Genomic DNA, 20,966 nt, shown 5'->3' on the forward strand with positions numbered 1-20,966 from the left:
TGCGGGGGCGGGGCAAGCGGCTGCTGAAAAGCCGCCCGGTAGGCGGCTGCGCCGAGGAAGCGACGGGGCGGTGGCGGCGCGGGTGAGGTGCGAGGCTAAGTGCAGAGCGCGCAACACTGGAGGAGCGGTAAAGGCGGGGCACCAGAGGGGAGTTTGGGGTGTGGGAGAAGCAGGGCGGTGGGGACCCTGGCAATTGTAAGGCAGAAGCACAGGGCTGAGGATCAGGAGGCGTGGGACACGAGGGGCGAGGCCCTCGCGGATCACCGCCTGGGGCAGCTGTGCTGGGAGCTAATAACCAGACTCCGAACAAGGACTCTGGGCCGGGGAGCTAGGCCCCCAGGACTGCAACTCTGCACTCCTAGACTGGTTCTCTTTGAGACGAGGGGCCTTTTATTAATTTGCCTTTTACCTTTCCCAACTTAGTCCAGAGACTGTAGCTGCAGGATGTTTTGTTATCTTTTAATGACAGGGTCGGTGACAAGCTGGTTTAGAACTCAAAATCCTCTAGCCTTTACCTCTGGAGAGGTGAAAGTACAGTACAGGCCAGCACCACAACACTCTAGATGGGATTGTTTTTCCATCAGTCTTCCTTTCTCATTGGTTGGTTGGTTGATTGGTTTTTGAGACATCATCTCTGGTAATCTACCCAGACTGGCCAAGAACTTGCCCTGTAGCCATCCTTAAACTGCTGGTCCTTCTGCCTCCACCTTTCAGGTACTGGTATTTTGGGGACACCTGGCTTCTTCCCCATCATAGCTCCCAGACAGGATTTCATGTCACCCAAGGTGGTCTTGTACTTGTTATGGATGAATTTAATTTGGGCTCTAGTTCTTTCTGTTGGGGTTCTATGCATGTGCTGGCACACCGGGCCCAGACCTCATTGGTGTTTTAAGTAAAATCCTGATTGGTTTGCCTGATTTGAGTCAAACCTATACCTTAAGATATTATCACTTGGTAACTCACTTAGCACTAATTTACTTGTAATATCTGAAGTTAGATTTGCCTGTTGGTTCAAATGGATATCACTCAGCAACCCTGTCCTTGTCACGGGCATTTATCCAGTGACATACTCCCTCCACAAAAATCATCAGTGTTTTCTGACATACCATTTACCAGGTGTCCCATTCAGAAACTTTATAGCTAACTCCTTGACTTTGCCCTCTACCTTCCCATAAATCAACTGCTAGGTCTTTTGTATTTGTACTACCAATTCATACTCTGATTTTTCTATTATTGATAACTGCTCTAGTGATCTATTGGTCTGTTACTGCTTTCAGTTCATTATTCTCATAACAGACAGTCATTAATCAAGAATTACAGAGGCCAGTAAGGTGGTTAATGCAGTGAAGGGAAGCTTGGTACAGTCAATGACCAAAAATGGTGATTGAGGCTAAGAGAGAACCAACTCCACAAAATTGTCCACTGACTGTCACACTTCTGTCTTGCACACAGTTATCAAGAGAACTGATTCCCAAATGTTGTCCTCCAACCTCTGTCTTCATGCCAGAACACACACTTGCACAGACATAATTAAATAAATGCCATTAAAACCAGTTATAAGACTGACACGTGCTGTGAAAATAAGTTTGGGGTATGTGAAAGTCCTTATGGATTGGTCAGGATTTAGGAAATTTGGATGCAGATCCAGAAAAATATCAGATATTCTTGACTGTGATTCTGATAGTTTCAAACTAAAAGACTAGGGACTCTTTATTTTAAAAAAGACACAATCATGACTGACCTTCAAAACAGTTATTTCCCTTGTATATTCCAAAAATGATGGGCTAGTTATATAATCTTAGAGAAATCTTTTTGTTTCTAAGCCTCAGTTACAACTGGAGAAACCCAGATGTAACATGAATGGAACAAAATAATCCTTTATGATCCATCCCAGTTCTAAAACTGATTTCTGTGCCATATAACATGAATTATGAGACCAAATGTAGCATGAAAAGAAAACATGAACATACACAGAGCTAGATTTACTTTGATTTTCCCCTAGGATATACACACCACCCTTGTTATCCAAAAAGTTCCTTGAAAGCAGCTAAGTCTTTCTTGTCTGCTATGTCCTCAGAACCAAGTTTATATTGAAACTCCATATTTATTAGTGTGAGTAAAATGGCAAGAGATAAATATGCTGTATCTTTTTCTAAGTTTAATTTACTTTTATTTATGTATATGTGTGGATGACTGTGAAAGCCAGAAAAGGGTGTCAGATCTCCTGGAGTTGGAGTTACCTAATGTGGCTGTAGGGACCAAATTGGGGACCTTTATAAGACCAAAAAACAAAATGTAACCACTGACCTATCTCTGGCATCATGAGCTATATCTTGAAATGATTTTCAGTCCTGCCTTATCTAGGAAATAAACCTATCAAGTTTTAACTTCGCTGTTTAAAAGTTTTTACATTGTCATGTAATTAGTTATTTTAGTGTCTGTTTCTCCTACTCAATGGAGTATACCAGAGCAGGGATTTTTAAAAAGACTTTATTTTTATTCTCTGTATGAGTGTTTACCTGTGTGTATGTTAGTGCACCATGGGCATGCAGTACCTACAAACGCAGGAACAGGGTACTGGATCCTCTAGAGCTGGAATTACAAACTGTAGTGAGCTGCTGTGTCAATATTGGGAATCAAACCTGGATCTTCTACAAGAGCATCAAGTATTTTTAAACACTGAACCATCTCTCCAGCCCCCAGAGCAGAAATTCTAATTCTTCCTTCTGCCTTCAGCATATGTAGCTCTTAACAAAATACTGGCAATATTTAACTGAACCAGGAACTAAAAGAACTAAAATCTTTTCTAGACATCCAAAATAAATTATCTCTTGATGTAGAACAGTAGCAATTCGAAAGTTAATATGTTTGAAAATTATATAAGAATAAATCTCCTTTATGAAGCCAAACATGTTTCTTTTCCTTGAGTAAATATAAAGGTATTTATATAATATCACACAAACTTTTGTGAACATTTTTATTTATTGCCTGTTGACTAACAGAGAAACCGGTGATTTGGGGGGAATGTACTCTTAAAAATAACAAAAAACCTCAGGCCACATTAAATTCAACCCCCCTATTTCCCCTAAAAGGTATGTGTGTAGGCTGGAGATGGGATAGGGTGGTGGGGAGAGTCAGAGGTGGTAGTAAATGCTTCTGACACAACTACTAAGAGGTTAAGGCAGGAAGATCCAGAGTGGATTACATTTGTTTAAAACTACTGGCTAAGAAAAAAAAGATTTGTCAAATCTCTGATAGATTCTCTGAAGAAATTTTTCTGGTCAGTAAAGCTCTCCACCACCTCTAATTTCTTTAACAGTTTGTATCTGCTCATGGGAGTGAGATTTCCATACTAGTCTCTTCTCTCTCTTGATTTTTTTCTTCTAGGCTTTTAGGGGCAGCACATTTATATCAGTTTTATTGCAGAGTAGGTTCTGTATTGATGAGTATGTTTTTAACCCTAGTTAGAACAAAATTTTTTTGAAGTTGAAGGCATTTTAATTTTAGATGTGCACACACATGTATGCATGTTCATATGTTCATGGGCGTATTCGTACGTAAGATACCAGTGCTTGTGAAAGCCAAAAGTTGACACCAAGTGTCTTCCTCAATTTCTCTATTTTATTTATTGAGACAGGGTCCCTCACTAAACCCAGAGCTCACGAATTCTGTCTAGTGAGGCTAGCCAGTTGACTCTAGGGATCAAGTCTTTGCCTCTGAGGCATAGGATTAAAGAGAGCTACCACTTGAGTTCACATGGGTTCTGGGAATCCAGACTCTGGTTCTTGGACTTGTAGAATAAGAATGTAGCATTTCCCCAACCCAGTATTTTTATTATTATCTGGGTTGAATTTTTATACCTGGAGGCAAATTACAACAAATTATACTTACAAATGCTTAAGCAGTTTTCATTAAAAGCTAAATTTTGGCCTGGTGTAATGTTATAATGGTACATGCTTTTAATTCCAGCACAAGGAGGCAGAGGCAGATGGATATCTTAAGTTTTAGGACAACCTCATTTACATAGTGAATTCCAGGCCAGCCAAGGCTATCTAGTGAGAAACCCTGTCTCAAAAATTACACACTATGTTTAAGTTTAGTTTTCTCTAAGGCAGAGCCTCTTTGTGTAGCCTTGACTAATATTCAACTATTCTGCCTCAGACTCCTAAGTGTTAGGATTGCAGTAGTAGGCCGCCTGGCCTGAACACATTATGTTTTGTACTACTATATCATAATATCTAGAATGGACATTGTTTAATTTTTATCATCTATAATGTTTTATAAGGGTTTAATTTTTGGATTGAAATTGATCAAAATAAGGAATTATATACTATTACCCTGAAAGTAAAAGGAAGGTTAAGAATCTTCTGAAATCACTTAACAAGACATTTCATGAGCAAATAACAACTCAAACTTTAGGTGATAAAAAACTTTTCATGTAGATGTGTACCTTTGTGAACTGAGTAGAGGAGTCGGGGTAACAGACAAGTGCTGTTGTGGAGTCACGTGACCTCCATAAGTCAGCACTGGGAACCTCTGAGGCTTCAGAAGAGGTAGTATTAAAGATGAGAACTGGAAGAATAAAACTTTGATAGGGACACTGGTGAGACTAAGAAGACTAAAAAGACACAGGTGCATGTCAGAGGAATGTATGGAAGTAGATCCTGTTTTCATAACAAATACAGATTAAAAATATGAGGCTATGAAAATGTCAAACAAAGATCAGACCAGAGTGTATCTTTCATCCCATTAAGGAATTTACATTTAAACAGCTAAGAGCCACATTAGAAAAGTTAAGAAAAATTGTATTAATTCAATAAATGTTGGTTGGTTATTGTACGCTATGCACTGAAGAAGGAAAGAAAATTTGTACCCTTGAGGAGTATGCATTCTTATGTAGAGATGAGAAATAATCTTGCAAGTTATCAAATAACTTTTAATCATAGCAATATGAAAAACTACTGGAATGTTTTGAGAGGAAACATTACTTGAAGCTTTCTAGTTTTGAGGAGAAGCTGAAAGAATGATGGCAGATATGGTGATATAATTAAGCAATTGTATTAATATACATGGTGCTGGTAATTGAACATTCTAGGGAAATTCTGTACCACTGAGCTACATCCCAGTCTCCTACAGTGTTAAAGAACAGAAGATTAAATGTGGTCAGAGTAGAGTGAATAAATGTTACTGACAGCTGGATATGGTGGCAGATAACCTATCCACTTAGTATGCTGGGATAGGAGGATCACAAAGCCATCCTGAACTACTTAGTTCTATGCCAACTACCTAGCAAGACTCTGCCTTAAAAAGAAAAAAAATGGTTGGATACAAACCCATAGTTTAGGAGGAAATTTCTAAGTAGATCTATAAACTGGGGAGTTATCAGACCATAGATGGGATTTGAAGCCATTAATGAAACTTGATGAGATCACCCAGGAAGTGAGGTAGAATACAGAATTGGGGAAATAGATGGGTTCCTGGGACACTCCAGTATTTTGAGGTTTAAAGACAGGCAGACAGAGAAGGAACTGCTAAGCAGACTTGATATATCAACCAGAAATGAGATTAAAAGCCAAAAGTCTATACTATTGAGAAAACCAAATAAAGAAAATGTTTTAGAAAAGAGAATATTCTAGGCTTAGTAGTATAGACCCATAATTCCAGCTGTTAGGGAGGTGGAGATAGTATAGACTCAAGGCTTCACTGGGCCTTGAATTTGAGTTTGAGTTTAAGGCCAATTTGGGTAACGTAGCAAGAGCCTATAGTAACAACTTTGGGATTCTAGTATCTTTTTAAAAAACATATAAGTATAAGAATATATTTTCATTTTAATCCCAGATGTGAATATGGGCCGCTTCAAAGCAGCAGACTACAATTTGCCTCATGCTCTAGCAGAGGCGTGGTTTTGCCAGCTGCAGATAGTTTCTGCCATTGTGTGACATTTGGAATTTTGGGACATTTTCAGAGGATATATAAATGCTAGGGACCCTAGAGATGGGTTTGGTGGTTATTGGTAGTTCCAGGGGGCTGGTTGCAGTTTGTTAGTAATCAAAGAAACAAAAGAAATTAGAGAAGTTAGATTCAGGCATCTCTCTCTCTCCCTCTTCTTTGTTTCCTTCTTCCTTCCTCTTCCCTCCTCTCCCCTTCTCTTCTGCTCTGTCTTCCTCTCCCTTCTTCCTCACTCCCCTTTCCCATCTATCCTTATTTCTTTCCTATCTAGTGTTAGGGGGTGAAACAGAGCAGGGCAATAAACGGTAGGAAAAAGAAGACCTCACAAAATAGCAAAGACCAGCAACAGACCCTTTCAGAATATTTTAAAGACTGGAAAGCATGAACAGGCTGCACACCTGTAATCCCAGCAGTTGAGAGACTGAAGCAGGAAGTACCTCAAATTCAGAACCAAGCTGGGCTATGGAGAAACCAGGGTCAACAAAGAAGTTGGATTGGAGATATAGCTCAGTAATAGAACATTCACCCAACATATGGGGGTAAGGAGGGAGAAATAAAGAAGGGGAGATGGGTAGCATGTAAGGACCACTGCCTACCATCTATGAGTTCCTAGGGGGAAAAGGACAAAGAATAAAGGATGTCACAAGCTATCCTAGATACTGTGGCAAAGTCGGGTAATATGAGAACTGAAAAATTGATCTTTAGATTTGGCAGTACAGTTGCTGGTGACTTTGATGAGCAATGGGAGGGTATTCAAGACTACTTTTTGATTTGTTTGTTTCAGGATGTTAAGTCAGATTATAGCAGAAAATGTCCACCGAACGAACTTCATGGACAAACTTGTCCACTATTCAGAAAATAGCCCTCGGCCTTGGAATTCCAGCAAGTGCAACAGTTGCCTATATCCTGTATCGTCGATATAGGGAAAGCAGAGGTATGTGGTGAACTATGCAGTGCTTGCAGTATCCCATCTCTTTTCTTTTGTTAAGTTGAAATGAAAGCTGTACTTGCCATAACAGTACTGTTTGTTAAAATATAATTGGTATTCTGTAAGAAACATGAAAATACATCATTTATTTCTTTGTTATTAGAAAGCTAGTTTATAAAGGGAACTCATGGTGTCATAGATTCTTCCCCATACAAAACCAACTATGTGATTTTTAAATATATACTCATTCTGCTGCTTCTCTCCAGCTGTCAGATGATGGGCAGCAGCTGGACCTAGAGAACAGGTTTCAAAGAAGTGACTAGTATAAAAATAAGTTTTTAGACTAATGAACGCCTCAAAAAACTCCTAGCCTTCACTGTTCTATAGAAGTCATGTCTTAGAGTAGCATCCTAAAAACTCAACTTTTATTCTCCAGAATCTTCTTTTTCCATATTAACATCTGAAATAGTATCCCAAAGAAAATGCCAAAAGGTCTTTGGAGGAGGGCAGGTAGAGTGCTGGGGACTGAAACTCCCCCTCTGTATGCACTGTCTCCTTACCTCTAAGCTATACATTCATCCCAGCTCTGGTCTTTTGGGACCTTCTAACCACACTCAGATGTTATATCTTTCATTGTGGTTAAGAGCCACAGTTTGCCTCTTAGATTAGTGTCTCTGACAGCCTGATTCAGGGGAGGGATAGTAGTAGCTTTAGTATATTTAAGTCTGGTCTGTCATGGTCTGCACAGAAGAGAGATTGACATTTGTTGGAGAAGATGACATTGAGATAGAGATGCGAGTTCCCCAGGAGGCTGTGAAGCTCATCATTGGTCGACAAGGAGCCAATATTAAACAGGTAAGTGTGTGAGCAGGGTAATGGCTTTCCCAGGCATCAAATCTATTTATTGACTCCTTGTTTCCTTCCTCTGACAACATTTTACCAAACACCCATGATACATATATTTTTAAAAGAAAAAAATACAGGGACTTAACTAAGCTAACAACAATGTTTTCCTTTTAAAAATGAGAACTTCTGCTCAAATGGTAGATGACTAAGCTTGAAATGGTATTTGATTAGATGATTCTTAACTTGATATAGCATGAATATTTTTATTAGGTAGTTGATGAACTTCCATTAAATGACAATAATGAATTGCTGCCTACATATTCTTCCATCTTCCATTGTTCAGCTGAAATGTCAAGAAAGCAAAATCATTTTGCTGGGAATGTGGGTCATTGGTAAAGTACTTAGTAGCACTGGGAGGATTGGGGTTGGTTCCAGATAGATAGATAGATAGATAGATAGATAGATAGATAGATAGATAATCTTTATTTGCTAATCCAAACAAAATTAGAGAGCAAACAGATGTAATCACAGAGATAAATGATTTTAGATTAACTACTATTTGGATTACCTTTGTCACTAATTTTAAATTATAAATACAAATAGGTCCATTAGTAGTCTTTCAATTTAGCTGAGCCTTATGGCCATCTCCACCTATCTCCCAGAGTTTGATGGAGTATCCTTAGCTAGTCCCAAATTGAAGTTCTTTAAAGTGTATGCCTCCTTCTCTCTACAGTTGCGGAAACAGACAGGCGCTCGAATCGATGTGGACACAGAGGATGTAGGCGACGAGCGAGTGCTGCTTATCAGTGGTTTTCCTGTCCAGGTGTGCAAGGCCAAAGCAGCAATCCATCAGATCCTGACAGAGAACACTCCAGTGTTTGAGCAACTCTCTGTCCCCCAGAGATCTGTGGGCAGAATCATAGGTATCACTGGACAGCTGCTTTTGCTGTTCCTTTATTCTTTACCTTTGCCTGTCTTTTCCACATATCTGAGGGTTTTCCTGGCCTCCCCTTTACTTTGTTAGGAAAAAAAGATACACTTAGTTCAGAACTTTACTTTCTTTCAGAACTGGTGTTTCTTTAATCAAGAAGCAGTATGATCAGAATCTTTCAAACAGCTTTGTATGGGTCAGCAAGATGGCTCAGTGAATAAAAAGTGCCTGCTGCCTAAGCCTGACAACCTGAGTTCCATCCCGGGCCCCACATGGTGGGAGGAAAGACCCCAGTCACTCTCTGACCTCCACACATGTGCTATGGTACACTCTTTCCACACAAACACACACATGTACACAGAAAATAGTAAAGACTTAATTTTTAAAAATAGGCTTTTATAGGGATGCTCGAGAGGCCCAGAGTACCCTAGACCTTCGAAGACAGCGGTCCAGAGATCACTTGTTGTGCTTTTTTCTGGACCATGCTTTAGTGCTACTATTAGAGGCAAAGAAAGGTCTGTTCTCAGTCCAGGATTCTGAAACACCCTATACCATATGTCTTACAGATGAAAATATAAAGTATTGTTGCTTTGTAGCCAGAAAGTGAAAATGACTTGAAGTTAATCTATCCAAAGCATAAGTTTAAATAAGTTTCTCCTGTACTTATTTTAGTAGCTCTTTATTCCCATTTACTGTCTTACACTCTATCAAATTGGTTATGAACCTACTCCTTTTTATAACATGCACAAAGTAGTGATTTCTCTTATAGTGACTGTTGGCCTAGAACAAAGGACAGGCTTTTCTGTATTAATGTAGGGAGAGGCGGTGAGACGATTCGCTCTATCTGTAAGGCTTCTGGAGCCAAAATCACTTGCGACAAAGAATCAGAGGGAACATTACTACTCTCGAGACTTATAAAAATCTCAGGAACACAGAAGGAAGTGGCAGCAGCTAAGGCAAGTATACCTGAGGATAAGAGTGACCCATTTGCCATCTTGTCAGTATGTGACTACACAGAAGTGACCCTCTCTTGTTTCCCACAGCATCTGATACTGGAGAAAGTTTCAGAAGATGAAGAACTTCGGAAGAGAATTGCCCATTCTGCAGAAACCAGAGTCCCACGAAAGCAGCCAATCAGTGTGAGAAGAGAGGAAGTGACAGAGCCTGGTGGAGCTGGAGAAGCAGCTTTATGGAAAAATGCCAATTCTAGCATGGGACCAGCTGCACCCCTGGAAGTTCCTCTCCGAAAAGGAGGTGGTGATATGGTTGTTGTAGGACCAAAAGAAGGTTCCTGGGAGAAACCTAATGATGACAGCTTTCAGAATTCTGGTGCCCAGAGTAGTCCAGAGACGTCCATGTTTGAAAGTATGTAATGAAGAGGAGCCTATTAACCATTTGAAAGACAGGAATACTGGATTTAACTGGCCTAAAATAGGAAACAATTAAAATTTCTGTTTTTGTGATTTCCATCTCTGTCATCATAGATAATACCTCTCTGGTAATATTTTACTTAGCTTAATACCAAACATTAATAATAAATGTTGAGTACAGCTAGTAAAGAAAAATAAGATAGAAATATGTTGACAAAGGAAACATATCTGAGTAATACATCAAATAATTAAATGTTATTATATCCTCTTTCTACACATATTTTGTGTGTGTATGTGTGTGTATGCGCCCCCGTGCATATGTGTGTACGTGCACATGCTATGCCCTATGTGTGTTCATGCAGAGATGGGATGGAGTGTGTGTCCACATGAATGCATGTATACATGTGCATGAAGGCTAGAGACCAGCTTTTCATGTTGTTCCCCAAAACCATCCACCTTCTTGTTTTTCAGACGAAGCCTCTTCACTGGGACCTAGGGCTTGCTGATTAGACTAGGCTGACTGGCCTCTGAGCCCCAGGGATTTCCCCCAAATGTGCCTCTCTGGCACAGAGGTTGGGATTACAAGCATGTACCACCATACCCTGATTTTTATGTGGGAGCTGGGGACAGTCCTCATGCTTGCATGGCAAGTACTTAACCAAATGGAACCATACTTTTTTTCTTAAACACTTATTTTAAATCCTATTTTTACTTTTATCTTGAGAAACTTCATATGAGTACACAATATTTTTTGCTATCTAAAGTTCCCCCTGTGTTCCCCAAATACATCTTCCTCCCAGTTTTATTTTTTTATAATACCCTATGTCCAATTAGTGCTACCCATATTTGTATGAGTGTGGGCCATCCACTGGGGCTTGGGTAACCTATGAGTGGCTACATTCCCAAAGAGAAGTGTCTCTCCATCCCCCAGCATCCAACAACTGCCAATATTTCCTCAGCTAAACATAGGGCCTCAGGAGCCCCTCCCTGATCCATGCTGGGATTGTAACTGGCTTGATCTTGTGCAGGTAACCACAGCTTCTGTGAGTTCATGTGTGCAACCACCATATAATATCCAAAAGACACATTTTACAGCTCCTCATACTCTGGTTCTTAAATTCTTTCTGTCCCCTCATTCATGATATTCTCTGAGCCTGGGTAGAAGGTGGGGATCAGGGCTGCTGTAGCTCTCCCATTTGTCGCTAAGCACTCATATCTAGGCATACCTTTTTGCATAAGAAATTCTCAGCCCAGTTTTTATGTTGCCTGTTTCATTATTGTTTCTAAATGTCATTGAAGAATGAAATGGCCATCGGTCTCCTCTTCTATGAAAAGATGCTAGCTTGAACAAGAAAAGACAGAGCACCTAAAAGATATTAATGGGCTTGCCTAGGTTCACATAATACATCCCTGGTAGAATAGAATCTTTAATGAGCAGGATTGCTGTCTGTGTACTTTTTTATTGATCCTGCCAGACCTAACAGATGGAGGATTAACCTTAACTATAATTGATGCATCATTTGAGTACATGGAGAATGATAGTATAAACCTAGTTACATCAAAAGACATAGATGATGACTTAGTACCTTTCTTCAGGACATTTTATATGAGTCACCAAGTGGTATACAGCCACTGGGTATTTGAGTCTTTCATCTTCCTGATGCAATCTCCCCATTCCAATCAAAGATGGTACTGATATGGTCACCATACTTACCCCTGTGTTCAGTTCCCAGTCCTGACTTCAGTTTCCATGCTGATGAGTACCTAGAAGTCTACGTTTCTGCTTCTGAACACCCTAACCACTTCTGGATCCAAATCATTGGTTCCCGCAGCTTACAGTTGGATAAACTTGTCAGTGAGATGACCCAGCACTATGAGAATAGTCTGGTGAGTTGCCATAGGGAAAAAGCTAGTCTGGGGCTTTGTTGTTGTTGTTCACTGTAATATGTTCCCTTCCTTCTGATATCCTGTTTATTAGCTACCACTTTATAATAACCCCCTCTTGACTTCCTATCCCGTGTGTAGCCGGAAGACTTGACTGTGCATGTAGGAGACATTGTAGCAGCACCTTTATCTACAAATGGTTCCTGGTATCGAGCCCGAGTTCTTGAAACCTTGGAAAATGGAAACTTGGACCTCTACTTTGTTGACTTTGGAGATAATGGAGATTGCCCACTCAAGGATCTCAGGGCTCTCAGGTGGGTGCAGAAGCCAGAACAGAATCTGCTAAAATCCCAACTGTTGGCTCACTCCTGGCCACAAAGTACAAGCTATCGGCACATATCATCAAGAGGATTTAGAAGGGAACATATGATACCTGGGATTCTAATTTTAATTTCTTTGATTTTAGGAGTGACTTCCTAAGCCTCCCATTTCAAGCAATAGAGTGCAGTCTGGCACGGATTGCCCCCTCAGGTAAACCAGCCATGCAACCTATTAATTTTAACTCCAAATGAGCAACTTTCATACAGCACATGAAAAGAATTCTTATATCCCCAGGCTTGTTGAGTTTTGGAGACTTGAGTGCCTTTTCTGTGTCAGCACTAGAAAGCACAGAAACTTGCTTGGCAGTCAGATGCAAAAAAACTCACCACAGAAGAACATAAGTCTATTCCTGGGAAGAAAACTGTAGTTTCAGTTTCTCTCCAGGATATATTTCTATTCTTAACAGCACTGACCTACTCTTATCTGCTCTGAGGCTCAGCCCCCTCTTCCCCTATGATCTTTTTCCAGGTGAAGAGTGGGAAGAGGAAGCTCTAGATGAGTTTGACAGACTCACTCACTGTGCTGACTGGAAGCCCCTAGTGGCCAAAATTTCTAGCTATGTCCAGACTGGAATCTCAACTTGGCCAAAGATCTACTTATATGATACCAGCAATGGGAAGGTACGGGTGAAGTTCATACACTGCTTACTGCATTGTCCATATTTTCTGGCCCAGAAACCCTTACCTGATACCACTTCTACTTTGTAATATCTGCTAACCATCTCACCCCATTTCAATTGCAAATTTTCTCTCCCTTACACGAGAACATTCATTTTTCATTTTTCATTTTTCATTTTTCATTTTCAGAAACTTGATATTGGGCTAGAATTAGTTCGTAAAGGATATGCAGTTGAACTTCCTGAAGACATGGAAGAAAACAGAACTGTCCCAGATATGTTGAAGGACTTGGTAAGTCGTTGTCATTTAAGGTGTTACTTCCAAGAAAGTCTAATGCATAGAGGCACAATGAAAGTATGTAGCCATAATATTTATCAATTTGACAAGATTTTAATGAATTTTCATATATGTGTGTGTATTTTGCCTACATGTATATCTTTTTACATGCATGTAGTGCCTGAGGAAGCCAGAAGAGGGTTTTCGATCCCTTGGAACTAGACTTAACAGACAGTTGTAAGCTGCTGGAAGGTGCTGGGAACCAGACCTGGGTCATCTGGAAGAACAATAGTGTTAGCTTCTGTGCCATCTCCACAGCTCCTATCTTTTAATCATGTATGTGTGTGAGTGTACATCTCCACAGCTCCTATCTTTTAATCATGTATGTGTGTGAGTGTATGCCAGACGTGTGAGTTCCCAAGAAGGCAAGAGGCATTGGATCTCCTGAAGCTGAAGTAACAGGAGATTGTGAGTCATTTAACATGGACTGGGAATCTGTCTCAATGTTTACTTCATTTTTCAGGCTGATAAAAAATGTGATTAAAGACATCATTTTTCTCAGCAGCCAAACACTGTTTTAACCAATACCTATGATCAAAATGATAGGCCACCAGTCAACATACTCTTTTCTTTTTCTCTTCTTCCATGCCCTAAGGCCACAGAAACAGATGATTCTCTTGCAAGCATACTCACTGAGACAAAAAAGAGCCCTGAAGAGACACCACATACCCTGTCCTGCCTCAGCTTATCAGGTATAAACATTGATAATTTAACACAACATCCATGAAAAGTACCTTTTCTTAGTCTGTCCAGATTAGGAAGGTTAAGTTGAAACTTGATTCTAGGACTGGGGAATGTGTCTTGGCTGATAGAGTACTTGACTAGCATGCACAAAGCCCTGGATTATATTCCCAGCTGAGAATGACACACTTAGGAGAGGGACATATACCTATAATTCCATCACTGGTGAGTGGAGGGAGGAGTATCACAAAGTCATGGTCATCCTCAGCTACATAGAGAGTTTGAGGCCAGCCCACACTGCATGAGATCCTACCTAAAACAGAAAACCACTTGATTCTGAGCACAGCCACCCTTTTTTCCCTGAGCCTCACTGGCAGTGCCTGTTAGAATAAAGCAGTCTTACTTCCTCATTTCTGCTTGGTAGAAGCTGCCTCTATGTCTGGTGATGATAACCTTGAAGACGACTTACTCTGAAGCCTGGGCTTCAGCTGCTGGATCAGCCCTCTGCTTTGCTGTGTGAGTGGAGCTGTCATCTATCTGTAGCAACAGGGAAGTAATGGGGATGACAGCAGCCTCTTCCCTGTGCTCCTACATGTGTACATTTCTCTGCGGCATCTTTGATACAGCTTAACTTGCTTTCAGAGTCCTTTTAAGTTTTTTTTTTTTTTTTTTTTTGTCTCTATGTCTTTGGCAGGGTGTGGTGCCAGAGAGAAGTCTATGACAGAGAAATCCACGAAGCTCTTTACTTCATGTGGCATGGCTTGCTGTGGATCAAATTCATTTTCTGTTTCATTGGATCTACCAGAAAGTGACAGACGGAGACAAATGGAGACAGATTTCTCCACCTCACTCCTCTGGTTCCTCCCCTATCTTTCAGTGTTTGAATGCTGCTGTGTAACTCTCAGCCTCTTCATATCAGGTTCAGTTCCCTCTGCCAGTAATAATTTGCATTACTGCTGGGCTATGTTCTTTTTGAGGCTGGGAAACAGCCAAGGTTTGAGCATTGAAGGATGATTCTGCAGATTTCTGACTCACCTTATCAGGTGACTGTAGTTATAGGCAGTATTTGGTGGACTCAGAAGACTGCAGTTGCCAGGAGATAAGGCAAAACTCAGCATAAATATATTTAAAAGCCTCATAAAGGGGGGAAGAGAGTACTACCTCTCACCCTCAGTTGCTGAGGTTATTCAAGACAAGTTTTTTTGAAACAGTCCTCCAGCTATTTCTTTGTGAATTTTAGTTAAAAATACAACTAGAGGGGAGAAGCAACTTAGGAAATGTTGTAAACTGCAAATATCTGTCTCTGTATACACACAACTAGACAGAGAATGAATGTATAGTTCTGCCTACGTAATTTGGGGAATTGTTTGCTAAATAAAGTTCTCAAAAAAAATTATCCAAAACCACATACTCAGTTACAACTTGGAAGTAGGGCTGTGGGTAAAGTTTCTTCTGAGTAAGCCTTGGTAGTAATTGCGAGTGCCTCACATTACAGAGACATCCTGAAACAAATGTCCTTCCCATACAAGCATCCACACGCTTCCCCTAAAGTCACTGCAGAAGTCCACTACTCCCACAGAACCATAACCAGTTTCAACTATGTACACAAAACCTACTTACACTGTAAGAGGCGGCCTGTATTAGGATTCTAGAAATCTGGGTTCCAGAAGTAGGTCTTCAATATAAACTTACTTTCCTTCTAGCATCTTTCCATTGCTGACAGTATTGAAAGACACCACTGAGACTTGTGACAGTACCTAAAATTAAATACAAATGCACAATGATACAACAAATGAACTTGGTAAATCTAAAATGAACACATGGATGCCTCATACAGACTTCTTTAAACTCTAGGGTTAGTAGCCATGCCTGGTATCCCAGGCCTATACCCAGCTACACTTTGAGGCCAAGGCAAGAGAGTGAAAGTTAAAGGCCGTGCCTGAGCAACTAGTAAGATGCTGTCTCAAAAAGAGGCTATGGATGTACCTCAGTGGTGTGGTACTTCTGTGTCATTTACAACATCCCAAATTGGCTGAAAGACATCAAGGAAGGGGCAGTTTGAGCATCTCTTATACTCCTAAAGCCTAGACAGACTCCTATTAATGTTCCAGGTTCTGGCTGTAGTGAACCATTGAAGTGTGTACATAACAGACTCTGGAGGCCATTTTGTCTCTAGTTTCCTTGGTGCTTCTTTCCCTCAGGGATGGAGGTCATAAGACCTGCAGTTCATTGTGTAAAAAGCCTATTAAAACCAATTATGTGGGCCTGAAAAGATGCTCAGAGGTTAAGAACACTGTGTGCTCTTATAGAAAACACAGGTTCCAATCCCAGCACGTACATGGTAGCTCACAACCATCTTTTAATTCTAGTCACAGGGGACCTAGTTCTCTCTTCTAACCTCTGTGTTCGCCAAGTATGCATGTGGTGTACATATATGCATGTAGGCAAAACATGTCTAAAATTTTTTTAAAATTAAATACAATTATGGTATACACCTATTCTCAGCACATGAGGGGTTGAAGTGGAAGAATTAACTTGAGGTCTATCTCTGCTACACTGTGTTTGAGGCCAGCCTGAGCTACATGACACCTTGTTCCTCTCCCCCTCAAAACCCCTATTTTTTTAATGTGCTCATTATGTCTTGTCAGTTTATATCTCATGCTGTGAATCCACTGCCATTTTCCCAGTACTTGTCTGAAATGCTCTCTTGTTATCTCTTATAATTCTTCCCTTAGGATGTATGTACTTGCTCTGGTTTTCTCCACATCCAAAGAGAAGCAATTGGCATATGTTTCCAGTTTGAGTTGAAATACACAAATGCATCCTAGCAAGGTTTGGTCTTTCTGAACTTCTAGTTGACTAGTAAATTTATTATGGCAGATGCTCAGTAAATGAGAATGGAAAAAATGGTTTAGGAGTAAGGAGAAGGCCAAGGAAGCCCTCCCATGTTTGACTCAGATTCCTCCGGTTTTCTTAGATCTTATGTCATGCAATGTATTTATCTGTGTAAGAGTTATATTCCTCCAACAGTCCCTTCCCCCAAGAAACAACAAACACTTTGATTGCACTACCCTTTATTTCCTAGGATGGAAGTGTCTTAAATCACATCCTGGGCCCCAGAGTCCCGTGTGTTGAGGTTTCCAACCCCTCACAGAGATGGAACATGTTTAGGGAGGCTCACTGGCCAGGCTGGCCAAGGTCCCTTTCAAGGGGATACACCATGAAGATGACATTGTCCCAGGGAGGGAGGGCAGGATGATCTGGTCTGACCACCTCGAAGCCCATGTAGCTAAAAGCTCGTAGCAGGGCGCCTGTAGAAGAACAGAACAAATGATTAGAACTCCCACTGAAGCTCAGCTCATATACTCCTTTATAGATGTTTTCTCCAGAGAGTGACTGGCAAGCAGTGTAGTGCAGGCATAGGGTGTGCTTTGGAGTGGTAGACACAGGCTCTGCCCTGCATTTATTATTCACTTTAAATTCTAGTTAACCTTTCAGATCTCCAGTTTACTCATTTGCAAAGTGAGAATGAGAACCTTCCTCATAGATTTAAGATGTAATTAATTGTTCAAGCATGTAGTGCAATTAAGCTGCACCTGTGGATTTTTCGGTGGAGTGGGGGTTGTGTGTTTTTGGTTTGGTTGATTGGGTTTGTTTTTGTTGATACTGGTTTTGCTTTTTTCAGTTTTGGTTTTGGTTTGAAATGAGATCTCACTATGTAGCCAATTTGACCTTGAGTGCAGAAGAATTCTGCCTTCACTTTTCAAATGCTCGGATCAGAGGCTTGTACCACAATATCCAGCTCATCTTGTCTTATATTCAGCAGAGTATAAACTCTGAGAGATGAGCAGTAACATATTATCTCCGGTTAAATATATCCCTGTCCTCTAACCACTACTGTGAAAGCTTGAGACATTTGTTTGACACCCTTTGTTAGTCCACCGTATCCCTTTAATGGTCTCTGTAATCTCTTCCATGTTGTAATCTCTTCCAGTTGTAATGTGACTGAATATAACGTCATGTGCCTTAATTTCCTTTGCAACAAAAGTAGAGACAGGGTACTGAAGTGCAGAGGGAAGAGGGACACACCTCTGTCCTTCCGATCGCTTTGGAAGTTCACAAACACAGAGTCCACATTGGTTTTCTCCTCCACATACTCCAGTGTTGCTGTCAAACTAGAGACCAGAGAGAAAGTTAATACTTAGATAACTCAGAATCCAACCAGACAGAACAGGAGAAATCCTGGCAAGCGTCTGTTCTCCACCCACTGAAACTGGAAAATGAAAGCTGCTGGAGGAGCTTGGAGCATTTCCCGAAGCAGAGGCTCCCACCTGCCGGAGGTGAATGGCATGGACGATCATGGAGGAAAGGACTGCTGAACAGCTGGAAAGTATTCAACTATTTTGGATATTTACTTTAGTGTCCCTGAGTCCAGCAACTGACCCTCAACCTAAAATTATCCCTTGAACCCCACCCCAAGCTCTTGTCTGTGTGCTACTAGTGTGTTCTGTGTGTCTGATCCACCCCCAGAGTTACTATGACATGATAAAGGATGAAATAGCCCAACTCTTCCCCATCCAGGCCCTCACCTTTCTCGGTTGCCTTGATCCAAGGCCTGATATGGGATATCCAAGAAGAGTTGGTGGTCACACAGAAGGCCGTGCCAATGAGCAGAGGAATGGGGCGTAAGACGAAAGTGGAAATCTAACTGAACTGGATCTTGGTGAAACAGGGGGTCAGTTGATAGCACTGTCAGGTTCCCAGCCTGGAAAATAAAATTGTAATAATCTGTGCTCATTTCGTCCTCAAATCACACCTAAGGCAAACTGAGGTGCCTTTGTAGAATCAAGGAGAGGCAAATGAAGGCAGCTAGGAAGTCAGAATCTTAAGAGATGTAACAATATTCCTTAGTCCTAGGAATAGCCATCCCATACTGAGTTCTACTTGCTGTCAAATACCTGGGAGTACTGTCCAGTACTGGGAAGCTCAGGGTGCCATCTTGCTCATGCTATATCCCCAGCCCCACAGCCCCACAGCCCCACTTTTACTTATTTTGTAAAGTTGGGGAATAAGGTCTTGCTAGGTTACTGAGGGTAGCCTTGTGTTCACTATGTAGTCTAGGCAGCCCTTTCAGGAAGCAGAGATTACAGGCCTATTATCACCAGTCAGTCTCTAAAGTACTTTATGTCCCGAAGTCCCATGATAATCTGCTATTCCTACTTTTCCTATCCTGCTGTTGGCTACCAGCTATTTGACTTTAGATCCCTGGGCCAGAATCCATCTACAAAGCATAGGTTTTACACATGAGCTTAGGGTCCTACCTATTGTGATTTTTATGCTTATCAACTGGCTATGTTCTCTCAAAATCAAAAATCATAGAGCTGTCCTGTCACATCACCAGTTCATGGTCTACTTACTGAATAGAGTTCTTTAAGCTGGCTGTGGTCTTTTTCCTGTGCAGTGCTCCTACCCACCTGGGGGCCTCCTAGGGACTCAGGAGCACTGGAGGCAGGAGCACGGGAGGCAGGAGCACGGGAGGCAGCAATGGGGCCGGAGAGTCAGGTCCTCCTGTTCCTTGTAAGTGATGCTTGTTGGAAAAGAAAAACCCAAATTAGTGTGCCTCAGAGCCTTGGATGAAGATGTGAACTATAAAGGTAGCTTCCTGACTTCAGCTACACAGGACCAGTCTTCCAACACTGTTTCCTATATCACCTATGAATTGATTTCAGGCTAACCAAACAGAAAAATTATACAAATCCATGCTAGTCTTCTACCCTGCCACTTAACAAATTCTTTCAAGTTGTTTTATTTCCCTTATACTTTGTGTAAATTAAAGTTGAAAACAAGTACCTTTTGTAACAACAAGGCAGCATCTTCTCCCGGAGGGTGATCCGGTATTTGTAACAGTAGAGGTAATAGGCGTATGGTGACCAGAACGGATAGAGGTAGTTCCGTGTTTTTCCCCTCTTGATATAAGAAAGGGAGTAGAGAGAGGGGCGGGACCTGTTACAAGGCAGTTTCTCTGTTCAGTGCCTCCCTGCGGCAAAGTGAGGTTGAGAGGATGAGTCGCAGAGGTTCAGGCCACCCTGTCCATTGTGACCTGGCAGGCACTGTGACATAGACATGAGGTCACTGCAGGTCCTACTAACCAAGGTCCATATTCAACTAGTACACACTTTACAACTATAGCAATAGCGAGGCTGCTTTAAAACTTATATACTGGTTAACAAACAGCCCTGCCAGAGCTCTTTTTGTGCCTAGCACCTTGGCCCTCCCTCTGGAACACTCCTAAACTCAGCAACTGTAGAGTTGGTCTCCATTGCCACAGTAAGCTTCCAAGGCCCTGTTCCAACACTGACTTGATTAATAGTTGTTTTCGCAATTCTTTGTTTGCCGTCATCCCTCCCCATGGCACAGAAGTACTACAAATTGCAGAACTTTCTCTGTTGTCTTTATAGTGCAGAAATCCCAAATTAAACACCTCTAGGAAACTGTAATGTTACACACATCCTTAAGTCTAGCAGTCAAGGACAGAGATGATAGGATTACTCAACAACTGGAACCAGCCTGGTTTGCGATAGCAAGATTTTGGCTGAACAAGGTCACATAGCAAACAAAACCCTGTTTCAAACACACACACAGGCCCAGCCAATGAAAATTAGTGGAGTTACAGAATTAATATATTAAAATGGTAAAAAGCTCACACCAACATAACTCAGCAATAAGTTGCTGTACTAGACACAGAATCAGTTCTGCTAGATCTTAAAAATGTTCAACAGAAGCTAGAAAGATTCTGTAATAAGTTACATGTACACAAAAACAATTGTACTGATTGGTTTTATTTCAACTTGACACAAGCTTAGAGTCATCTAAGAAGTGATAACCTCGACTGAGAATTTCCTGTGGACCAGCCTATGGGGCATTTTCTTGATTGCTGATTGCTGATTGCTGATTGCTGATTGCTGATTGCTGTGGGAGGTCTCCGCTCACTGTGTGCAGTGCACCCCTGAGCTGGCGGGCCTGAGTGTTAGAAGAAAGCTGCC

General features: G+C 41.2%; 2 protein-coding genes across 5 annotated transcripts in view; one reads left to right on the forward strand and one right to left on the reverse strand.

The window, feature by feature from the left end:
- Nucleotides 1-18,714, forward strand: Tdrkh (tudor and KH domain containing). 4 transcript variants are annotated; one of them, XM_034500057.2, is made up of 14 exons: nt 11-127; nt 6,734-6,883; nt 7,626-7,732; nt 8,457-8,646; nt 9,471-9,610; nt 9,698-10,019; nt 11,751-11,911; nt 12,050-12,222; nt 12,375-12,439; nt 12,758-12,909; nt 13,096-13,197; nt 13,838-13,934; nt 14,348-14,439; nt 14,618-15,329. In XM_034500057.2, exons 2-13 carry the CDS (start codon nt 6,760-6,762, stop codon nt 14,395-14,397), a joined length of 1,683 nt encoding a protein of 560 aa, XP_034355948.1. In that variant the 5' UTR covers nt 11-127; nt 6,734-6,759; the 3' UTR covers nt 14,398-14,439; nt 14,618-15,329. The 4 variants fall into 4 exon arrangements, with proteins under 4 accessions (XP_034355947.1, XP_034355948.1, XP_076788966.1 ...); XM_034500056.1 differs by having other exon boundaries at nt 1-127; nt 14,348-15,329; XM_076932850.1 differs by having other exon boundaries at nt 68-87; nt 14,348-15,329.
- The window catches only part of Oaz3 (ornithine decarboxylase antizyme 3), a 9,227-nt gene continuing 5,241 nt past the window's right edge, over nt 16,981-20,966 (reverse strand). The window contains 6 exon segments of the mRNA XM_034500058.2: nt 16,981-17,234; nt 18,013-18,098; nt 18,513-18,688; nt 19,341-19,418; nt 19,420-19,510; nt 19,774-19,950. Coding sequence (XP_034355949.2) covers nt 17,101-17,234; nt 18,013-18,098; nt 18,513-18,688; nt 19,341-19,418; nt 19,420-19,510; nt 19,774-19,950 — 742 coding nt within the window. The 3' untranslated portion in view covers nt 16,981-17,100.

This window comes from Arvicanthis niloticus, chromosome 4 (genome assembly GCF_011762505.2).
Source record: "Arvicanthis niloticus isolate mArvNil1 chromosome 4, mArvNil1.pat.X, whole genome shotgun sequence".
Lineage (NCBI taxonomy): Eukaryota > Metazoa > Chordata > Mammalia > Rodentia > Muridae > Arvicanthis > Arvicanthis niloticus.

What these genes read in the sequence shown, in the direction of transcription:
- Tdrkh (XM_034500056.1), top strand. Translation starts at nt 6,760, where the DNA reads ATGTCCACCGAACGAACTTCATGGACAAACTTGTCCACTATTCAGAAA. An exon ending in AAGGATCTCAGGGCTCTCAG is followed by an intron (nt 12,223 to 12,374) that starts GTGGGTGCAGAA and finishes CTTTGATTTTAG; the next exon opens with GAGTGACTTCCTAAGCCTCC. An exon ending in ATGATACCAGCAATGGGAAG is followed by an intron (nt 12,910 to 13,095) that starts GTACGGGTGAAG and finishes TTTCATTTTCAG; the next exon opens with AAACTTGATATTGGGCTAGA.